At 39.0% G+C, this 11,180-nt stretch overlaps 2 protein-coding genes across 6 annotated transcripts in view; both read left to right on the top strand.

Moving 5' to 3' along the window:
- LOC134811794 (PH domain-containing protein DDB_G0287875-like) overlaps window positions 1–11,180 on the top strand; it is a 113,547-nt gene that overhangs the window by 67,604 nt on the left and 34,763 nt on the right. The gene's annotated exons all lie outside the window — the stretch shown is intronic.
- LOC134810966 (cleavage stimulation factor subunit 2 tau variant-like) lies at window positions 3,988–5,025 on the top strand. Its single transcript, XM_063817661.1, has one exon. The coding sequence runs from the start codon at window positions 3,988–3,990 to the stop codon at window positions 5,023–5,025; it is 1,038 nt and encodes a 345-aa protein (XP_063673731.1).

Here is an 11,180-nt window from a genome sequence, read left to right as displayed (position 1 = left end):
AGTTGCGTGCCGTTTTACTTTCGATCCCAAGGCTCTGTTTCGATTCTAACAATAAATACGATTAGGAGACACGCGATTGGTCTAAAAAATAAAAAGTAGTTTACATATTGAAATTTTAGTTTTACAAAAACAAGACGAAGTATGACTATGAGCGTCAAAATGAGTTGTGAGTATCACTATCCGTAATTGTAAAGGGTTGCATATGAAGATTCATATAAGGCAGAAAATAAAAACAAATCGATTCATAATCATAGAAATTCATAGAAAATACTAGTAGTAGTACTAATACTATTCCTTGGCAATCGGCGTATCAATAGTATTTTTAAATTTTCCAGTTTCAGCTCATCTTCGAAAATAAGATATCATTCTGTTAGTGTTAGAACTGTAAATATGAAGCACAACTACAAGGATTGGAACAGCAATCAGGTTACTACTCACTAGTACTACTACTACCAGTACCAGGGACTGCGATATATAATCAAAAACACTTCTGTGGATACCTGACATGAGTTCTGAGAGCTGATGATAATGATGAATGTTGGACGTTGGTAAATTACCAAAGCTTGGTCTTTCCTTTCCGGCCGAGTAACTATAAGATTTTCGATGTGAATTTGAAGTTGAAGATATATACCTGATGGCTGATATTGATTGTTGATAGGCGGCTTCCACTTCCAGTGTCACTTTCCAACTCCAGCATCCATGGACCTTGAACGTCTTGCTTGATCTTTTGAAAAATTCAGCAACCAGATTTATTATGAATACAGAATATGAACTAAATTATTGCTCTGAGAGAGCAATACTGTAGAGCGAACTGGCTGAGTCTAGACACGTAAAAAATAAAGCGTCCAAGAGCTCCGTTTCCAGTTTCAGTCGCGCGCAGCGTTCTTTCCACGTGCTTCTCGGACAAATCTCATATTCGTCGCTCTTGTGAGCGTCTTTCCATGGGTATCCGTATAACTCTATGAAAAGGACTTTTATGGCTTTACTCTCCAAGCACCCGAGGCCAGGTTCATCACTTTGTTTTGAAACAGAACAGTATTTCTCGGCACCGTTGTTCTTCGCTTTCATTACATACCCGCTTCCTTACCTAATAAATGTCAGCACACCACTCTCGTGATTGTACAAGCTGCACTGATTGTTACCTGTAAATGCAGCATATTATAATCATTAATCATCAGATTTGTGAACAATATACATTTCGAACCCAATGTTACGTGTAGGATTCGTCAAGAAAAGCAACTGCTCACTTTAAGATCAGTACTCTACACACAAAGCCACATAAGCAAGCCCTGCCTTATTACACCGTAGCAGCCATTTGTCTGCCACTAGCAAGTCATATATGCCAATTTTAGTGACGTCATGATTGACTGTAGCAAAATTGAGCCCCTCTTAGTCCAAGTTTCCTTTCTAGCCGCTAAAATGAACCCGAAAGTCTGGATTCTAACGAGTTTTAGTACCAAACTTGAGGCTCACACGCATAGCTCTATCTGCATATTCTGTATCCTTAATTACTGTCTGCAATAAATGTTGCCCGTAATACTGCATCATTTGTTGTGTATATGTTTTCCCATTGTTTCAAGGTCCCGTTTTTTCGAGGGAACTTGATTGACGCGTTCTTATTTGTAGAGACATGATCCCTCCCTAAAATGGCATGATGATGAAACGTGCATATTTAATACTGGTGTCGGTGCATCAGGTACAACCAGTTCCGTATCACTTGACTCCTCTTGTGTCCGCCATATTGAATTTTACCTTTTTGCTTTGTTTCCAAAAATCGCCGTTGTTTAGATGGACGAAAGCTGTTTCAGGAGTTGATAAGGGGTCGTGATGGGTGTCTAATTGCTAATTACATGCCAATCACCACATACGTCACATGTAGTACACACACACAGTTACACTCACTTCTTGAGCTACGAATTTGTATGTGATTGTTCTTTGTTTAATTTGTAGACCAACTGAGTGTTTTGTGTCGGATATTTGCTTTACCTTTTCTGTCCCCATGGTTCTGTTCACCGTGAAGAGGCGTGGCCCTCCGGGATTTCGTCTCCCAATTTCGCGTGTGACGTCACAAAACTAATTAGACTCACAACCATCCTAATTTGGTAAAATGAGGTATACATTTTGCTGTATTCTTCGCTGTTTTGACATCTAATGTACATCTCCCGTTTTTGCTCTGCTATTTGCAAAGCAGAAATGCTCGTTTCTTTGGAATCTGCAATCCGATTTTCCCTCCTCTGGGTCGAGAATTAAGGAACTAGAATTGCAGTGAAGCTCACCATAAAGCGAACTGTGGTCCTGATACACTCATTTACGTCACCTTTTTAGTGCTTTTGGCTGAGTATTACACACAGCGATCCACACACATAATTATTTTGTACTAATATGGTTGCTTGAGCTTGATTGATTGGAAGTAGTGTTACCGTGGTAACTTAACGAACTTTCGCAGCTGTATGTTCCAACTGCTTCTCGATCTCACCCAATATTATTTGTAGGCAAGAGAGAAACTTGTTATTTGTTTTTCAGATTCACAGTTCTGTCTGTAACACAGAATACTTATTTTGACATGATATCTTGTTGCGAGTTGCGACCACGCCTAGTTTGGTCAAATCACCGTCGGGTCCTTTGTTATCCGGTCCTAGATCGGGTGACGTGTCCTTGTAATCTTTCCTGGATCTGTAATTTTGGTTTTTGTTGTATTTGCAGTTCCTTCTATGCACTCTCAGTGCACCTTGCATCTGAGCTCGAACAAAGAAGACTTTTCCAGCTAGAGACTGCGTAGACAGTAGACAAATGTGCATTACTCAAATTGTTGGGGCTTAACACCTTACTAATGCAAATGCCTCTACCGAATCCTTGGTTCACACTCAAGGTTCAATGGTTCCGTCTGGTTCAAAGTGAACGGGAGGTCGAAATAAGCAATAAGTATTCTGGGGTTCGGTTTCTTCCTGTTGGCTATAAACGTGTGATGTTTGAACTTCGAAATGAGTAAGTTTTTTAACGATGTTCCGTTTGGGGCTGGAAGTTTGTTTGTTTTGTTTTTAAAAAGAAGAAAACCCCCCCCCCCCCCCCCCCCGGCCCCCCCTATTTGGTGCTACAGAGTAAGGGTTAGGATGACCTGAACATGTTCCCACTGCTCTAAAGCACCCCTTTAAGTTCAGCACTGAACTGAATTCACAACATGTCCCACTTAAACAAGCTACTGTGATTAGTATGATAAATTATCTTATCTTATTATCTGGTTATTAGATAAATTTGAAGTGTTTCCCTCACAAATCAGCGTTTAACTGAGTTTCCAAATTGAATGTTTCTACCAAAATTAATTATTGGGTGGGTCGCTAAACGTTTAACCCTATTCCTCTAAAGTTTATGTTTTCCTTGTCCTGAAAAAGTGGTTTCAAATCAACTTCCCTTCCATAGAATTTGATACCTAGATGTTGGGAATGTAAAATGTTAGGAGAGGTAATTTAAGCCATTCTGCAGTGTTTCCTTTTTATTTGGCTAACTTATCTAATCTGATGGCTAGAGATCTCAACTGTCTGATCAAAATAATCGAGTTAGTGATTTGTTGGGATGCATTTTAACTTCATCAATTATTGGCCGATGCTATATAACTGGTTGAATGTCAGCGCCTATCTATAACTCTATTGCATGCATACTCTACGATTGCCAAAATTTTATGTTCTATCGCCTAGAGTTTGAATTGGATCGTTGGTCGTTCTGAAACGTGAACAATTCAAATGAAACATTATATTTTTTTAAAACTTTCTTTAGGGCTCCAATTTAGAGTTAGGTCTATCTCCAATCAGGTAGTATGCGTGTACTTTGTAGGATTTCGACGACAAACTGAAGAATCACCAGCCAAACTATGATGCTCTACTCCAAGAAAAAAAGTTCACTTTGCGAAAATTGTCATGTATCTTAATTTTATTCTCAATCAAAATGTCGTTTCATTGCTTTCTAATAAAATTATCCTGTAGCCTATGCAAAATGTCTCAAATTGTGATCGAGCAACAGCGTGAAGCTAACGAAAAGTCGCTGCGATCTGTCTTTGTCGGAAACATTCCATATGAGACCACTGAGGAGAGTTTAAAAGACATCTTCGCCCAGGTAGGTCCCGTTCTAAGCTTCAGATTAGTGTATGACAGAGACACAGGCAAACCAAAGGGATATGGTTTCTGTGAATACCAGGACCAAGAGACGGCAAAGAGTGCAATGAGGAATTTATCTGGGTATGAGCTGAACGGACGTTCACTGCGTGTTGACACAGCAACCAGTGACAAGTCTGAGGAGATCAAGAGTCTGGGTCCTACTGGAAAAGTTGTTCCTGAGGTATCCCCATATGGAGCTCCTTGCCCCCCTGATAACGCTCCTGAGGCCATCTCCCAGGCAGTGGCAAGTCTACCCCCTGAACAGATGTTCGAGCTGATGACACAGATGAAGAAATGTATTCTCGGTAACCCAGATGAAGCCAAGAAACTGTTACTTCAGAATTCACAGCTAGCCTATGCTCTACTGCAAGCCCTAGTCGTCATGAGAGTCCTCGATCCCTCAATAGCACAAAGTATTCTGCACGGTGTGAGGCCAAAGCCACTTCCCCATAAAACCCCTGGTACGGGTCAGCCCTCCCGTCCACCCCCACCCGCCCCAATTCAGCACCAGCCAACACCCCCACCACCCCAACCCAACAACTGGGGCAACGATTTCCACTCCCAACCACCTCGATCCCATCCTCCACCGGAGAGACGTAACATGGTTCCAGGGTTTGGTGGTCCGGCAGCTCCTCCTCCCCAACCTGCTCCACCACTTCGTCAGCAGCAGCGGGCACCCTCCAACCCCCGACCAACACCCCCTGCACCACCCCAGGCTTCTCCTTCTGCAGTCCTCAACATGCAACCGTCTGCTGAAAAGGAGGATCTGATCCGGCAGGTGATGATGCTGAGCGATGAGCAGATACAGAGTCTGCCTGAAGAGCAGAGAAATACACTCCTACTTTTTAAACAGCAGTACAAGCACGGCGCCTTGTAAACTTTTATCCCTATTTATTGACCCCCAATTTTGTTGATGAAGCTCCACACAAATTTTATAATTTAAAACCAATTATCTTGATACTTTCATGATGCTTGCTCTCAAATTAAGATTTACTGGAAAATAGTCTTTATACTATTTCCAGTAGACCAAGCATGTCATCTCTAGCCCTTGTAATTCCTTATGGGTTCCTTATCAAATGCAGTATAGTTTAATTTAATATTTGTGTGAAGACATCTACTGGACTTTTCTGTCTATTTTTACATTTATTCTCTGTAAAACTTCCCCAATATTCTAATTTATGTTCAATTTTAAATTTCTTTGCGTCGTTTATGTGTCCAAACTCCAAAACAAATTCAAAACCTACGAAAAATCAATTTAGCAGTTATAATTTGTTTTATGGCATGTAAAATGTTTTGTTTTTTTTAACCACTAACATTGCCACTGAGGTGGCATCATCCTTCTCTATGTGAATATGATTCTGTAGAATTTTCATGAAACTGACTCTAAGGCGACACTTTCAATGTTTTAACAAATTATTCCCTAGCTCAGGATGTATCAATTAGTGATGAATGGCAGCATAAGTGAATGAGATCAACTGAAATCTGCAATACATTTATCTTGAAATCTGCGTACATTGGATGGGTGAGCGTTTGATGACTTTGCTATTCTAGGATCAGTTATTTGTTTTATTACGACGACTTTGTGCTATCTGTTTCATATGTCTGCTTTCACAGATTTAATTTAATTTTAATATATTTTCTTAATATTATCTCTAGGTCATTAGGTTTCATACGTTCATTTAAATAAGTTTAAAGTTAATTTCATAATGTGTCTTTAAGCTAGCATTTGTTTTATTGTCAATGCCAATCCCTCTTGTATAATTTCGCTGGGGACATTGGTTCCATTATTATTGTACTGATCCCCAGGAGTGACAGCACTGCACTTTATCTAACGTCCTGTGGCTGGAATTATTTCTGTCAACATCATAACTGCTGCTAATTTATCATAAATTTGGATAGAAAATTGCAGCTGTTTACATTTTAATACTGCTATATAGTTGTTTTTCTATTTGGGCAATTCTTAGATTTTTCTCTTGCAAAGTGTAAAGAATTCTCTGCTGAGTATGTGTACTCAACAAGATTTTAATAATGTAGCCATATATAGGTTTAGCGAAAAGGTGATAAATCGAAGGTTTACATTTTTCTACTTTGACCTTGCTACTAAAAACGGAAGTTTTAATATCAGATTACACAAATTTGTGTGTAGAGGTTATCGCGAATTTCTCCTTAGTGGTAAGTCATTATTATCCTTTATAGGATACTGAACTTGAATGACGTACTATATTGATCTTTTTGGCCGGACTACTATTTTATTACTTGACTTTCGGTTTTGGTCAGGTTTTGGTTCGGTTATACTTATGACGGCTAACTTTGAGAAAACTTCAGAGCCTGATGGCTGAAAAAAATTGAAAACTCCGCCAAGTACAGGGTGGGCCAAAAGTCAGTACCCATACGTTGGCCTTCACAGCTCAGTCTCTGAGTGCCCAATTGAAATAATTCTTTCTGGTATAACTTAGTACCACCACTGGTTCGAGGAATTTGTCAACTCGAAAAATGTTCGTGTTCATTTTTTTCGAATGAAGATTCATTTTCGCATTTATTTGATAATTTGGATAGTCGAATCGAGCTAAATTTAATGAATTGTGTTTGGCCATTCGAATTACGTTTGTCCTGAAAAAAATCAGAGTTATATCTTCTCAGATGACCGAGATACGAAGCATAATAAGGTTATTCATTACGTGTGATCAGGTGATTGGCTTACCTAATCACGTGACAAGGTGACCCCGTTAACTACCCCGTTAAACATTATGGGAATCGTTAAAGCTGCCCAATTAAGGTTTCGTGTCACATCCAATCAATTTTGCTAACGAGATACAAAAATCGCTTGATAACTTCGTTATTTCTAATCCGTTTCACATCATTTTTTCAGATCAGATGCAAAATATAATAATCTACCGTCTTAGAAAAAATTAGGCGTCCAACATGTTCAGAGAGAACAATATAGGTGTTTTAATATTGAATGGGCGTGGTCTAAAATATTCGAATTTTCAAATTTTGGCGACGGAATCCTCGAACAAGTAGGTACAGTATGCCATTTGAAAAGCAACAACTCTCAAATATAAAAGACGGCGGAGGTATAAGACCCAACGTATGGGTACTGACTTTTGGCCCACCCTGTATTAATGCACAAATTCTTAAAAGCGGAACTTTTGTATAGCTGGCCTTAGGTATTACTACCACTCGATATGAAAAGATCCGATACTAGGTCCGAATATCCTATTTAATAATTACTGGTCTTTCATTCAATTTTTTTGGAGCACTGATATATTGCTACTGAAATGCTGTTTTGTGCATTTTGGTTACTCTACTCTGATCTCTTAATCAATATTCAATTGAAATATCAATTACAATTTCTTAGACAAATCATTTTTCACGGTAAATCACCTACTTTAATTTTGATCGTTTTTCATCCGCCAATTTGACTAATTTTCTGAGTGTTGCTCTGTAAATTGTAAATATATAGTATCCAATAATCTTAAACAATACACCCATTCAGACGGGTATAAATCATCCGGCTCGTGTTTATAAGTTCACATTAAGCAATGGATTTATCTGTTGTGTAGGTATCCGTCTAATGTCGATGTCATTAAATTACGTGTAATGTTGAGTACACGTCAAATGGTCATTTGCCTCTTATAGGTCTCCAATTTGCCGGCGTTATGTCCACGTATTACCCCCTAATTTGTCAGATTCTTACCCAGTTTTTACTCATCATTCTATGGTTTCATCTCTACTTTTTGCCCGCAAGTCTTTGTTTACTTTAACCACGGCCCACTGGCCCAATCACTCTCTGACCTTGTAGTGACTTGTACGGGGTGGACACGTTTTTGGAATAGTATTGGATCATTAGTCAGACGTGTAGATCCTCCTGGTTTTAAAACCATATCTCGACTCTTACACTCAAATTTACCCTTGATTCGCTACTTTTACACTCAAATTTACCCTTGATTCGCTACTTTTACACTCAAATTTACCCTTGATTCGCTACTTTTACACTCCAACTTTACCCTTGATTTGCTACTTTTGCACCTACTTTTGCACATAGCTTTTACCCTTGATTTGAAAATTTTGCCCTAGATTCTCTACTCATAGATCTTACCATAACTTTACTACCATCACCCTAGATCCTTTTCCTTTTCTCATCTAGCCCTTACTCTAGATTTGTTATTCTTACCCTTGATTTGTCTTCTCAGAAGTACTGAAGGAATGTTGAGCTAATTCTACCATTTCAAATGTCCGAGATAGCAGCGCAATTGTGTGGACGGTATGTTGAGCTAATTCTACCATTTCAAATGATATATATTATATATATATATAACGAGATAGCAGCGCAATTGTGCGGACGGTATTTGGGTAGGAGCAGTATTGTTAATTATACCATACATGGAAACATACACTATCTGTAGGCTTGAGTTTTTGTTAGATTGTTTTCCCTCTGTTTCCGTCGAATCACCTCATCAAAGTTAACAATTCGTGGCACACACTCAATAGGACATGTTACATTCATCTGTATCTAAAGCTATGTACAGAGAGATGAATCTTTGTTAAAAAATGAAACATAATCCAGAACACTGCAATCTTATCCACAGTCAAATAATCTCCCCTTCGTAAAATCCACTTTATACAATCAGTTATAACCGTCTCGTAATATTCTAATTTCTACATATAAAATATTCTCTCTTAAAACTATAAATGCCTGCCAATTCGATTTTATAAGTTAAATAAATCGACTGGCGGAACGTAATAAATGGTAAAGGTAGTAAACTACGCCTATCATGCCTAGTAACATCCTCTTACACCCCTGTTCCATGCCCAATGAACGATGAACGAGGATGGGCACGAGGATACGATTTCCATAAATTCGTCGAATATTGCCTCAAAATCCTCGCGCAAATACCCATCCTCGCGAGGGTAAATCATCACCGTGCACAATTTCCCACGAGGATGATTTCCTCGCGATGAAATTATTGGACATTTCCATTCTCGCGAGGGTTTTCTCCTCATCATTTTTTGTCCAATCTTGATGAAATTTCATATACGAGTTCAGGAGACCACTAGCTACAAGTAGAGCACCTTAAACCTGGGTTTTGGGTATGTTCAGGGTATATGGGGATCATCGCGAGGATCCCACGAGGATCGCACGAGGATCGCACAAGGATCACACGAGGATCGCACAAGGATCACCGCGAGGATACCTATATGAAATTTCGACGAAATTATGGGAATCATATCCTCGTGTGCATCCTCGTTCATCGTTCATTGGGCATGGAACAGGGGTGTGATTTATCTAATTTTACTTTCAAGATTGTTCTTCTGTTATCTCTTGAACTTAACAACTCACTTTTTTATTTTCTTCTCATTTGGCAGAGTATGAAAATTCATAGTATTTAATAATTACCATTAGGGATAGTGATAACCATCATTTTACTGTATACAATTTATTTACTTATTTGTTTGAGTGAAACAGCAACGCTGATACAACTTTACCTTATCTCGTGAAAGCAATTAAAACACTAGTCAGCAACATTTCTTTTGTGTATTTTATTATCACATTACACATGACATGTTAATTTGAGTTTCTCACCGTTGAAACCTGCCTGCAGGTCCAAGTTGAGCTGGGTCGGCTACCTAACTCAGATATTACCAACTTTTCGGTCCAGCGTGATGATAGAAAGAAGTTGCATATATCTCAGAATTCTGATCACAAACCTTGTTGGTACAGAAGTCGGCATTTATGACCTAACAGTAGCTACTAGTAGCACTATGTGGGCCCATTATAGGCTTTCCGTGGAAATATAATATACAGTATACATACACAACTTCCTCTTATTACCTCCCCTTCAAACCCCCCTCCTCTTGAACCCCATTTTTATCCCTTCTCTAAAAATACTCCCCTTGTCCCCGAACCCCCTTCACAAACCCCCTTCTTTGTCGCTGGTGTTAACATTAACACCCTCTCCGCAAGCCATACTTGACACGCAGGTTTGGACCGGGTGTGTAGAATTATAAACCTGTAATTACTTATAACATAAAAATGTACATTAGTACAGTTCAATAGGTTTGTGTGCAGCACATACGAACATTGAGGAGTACAGCACTGCGAGCTGTATTATCTATATTGTACTATTTAGTTAGACTAGTTAGTGTGGCCCGTTACCCTTTGTCTTGGTAGAATAGTGAGAGCCCCCGAATGTTCTTCATGTTCGTACGTGATTATTGAGTGAGTGATCACGAGGATCAGACCCTCTGCACTTTTTGATGATGTACTTGTGTGTGTGTGTGTGTGTGTGTGTGTGTGTGTGTGTGTGTGTGTGTGTGTGTGTGTGTGTGTGTGTGTGTGTGTGTGTGTGTATGTGTGTTTCTATGACTTCATATACTGCAAGCCATTTCCTTGTAATTCATATGGTGTGGTGTTGAATTGGGTATTCGGACATACGATGTATAATGTATATCAAGTACATGTTCAATGTACACCAGGACCGAGTACAGCCACTCTTGTCTGTGTACATTATTTTGCCTGTTTTGGGATACACACGTTTGAAATTTAGTTACTACAGGTTGGCATAGCCTTCTTTTCATGCATATAAATACCAGAAATCTACTTTTGCTTTAGAAATACTGTCCAACTTATGGCCTGATTATATGAGACCCTTAAAAGAAGGTTACTTCTCCTTAAACTCTAGCAAGGTGACTGAAAGTGTTGGTAAGTTTTAGGACACTCGTTTAATATGAAATGTGTCCGAACATGACATGACCTCAGTAGGGAAAGTGTCCGCCAATATTATTGCCATTTGTGCTTACAACTTAGTGCTTATAGCCAAATAAAAATGTCTCGCTATTAAGTCCTGATAACTGCGAAGATTTCTTGTCAATTTTAAACCGAAGCCGACCTTTGATTTTCATCATTGATTTAACGTATATATGATATCCGGAACATTATTTATCAGTCGCATTGTCGTGATGTTTCTGACGAAAATTTCTGATGATTCCGTATGATGTAGTTGAAATGTTGAATGATTTCCTTTACCTAAA

The sequence above is a fragment of the Bolinopsis microptera genome, chromosome 2 (assembly GCF_026151205.1).
Source record: "Bolinopsis microptera isolate Bmic1 chromosome 2, MBARI_Bmic_1.0, whole genome shotgun sequence".
In the NCBI taxonomy this organism is placed as follows: domain Eukaryota; kingdom Metazoa; phylum Ctenophora; class Tentaculata; order Lobata; family Bolinopsidae; genus Bolinopsis; species Bolinopsis microptera.
Note: the sequence above shows the minus strand (reverse complement) of the source record. Positions and strands in the feature narration are given on the sequence as shown.

Excerpts from the sequence above, each read along its gene's own strand:
- LOC134810966 (XM_063817661.1), top strand. The coding sequence starts at position 3,988 with ATGTCTCAAATTGTGATCGAGCAACAGCGTGAAGCTAACGAAAAGTCG.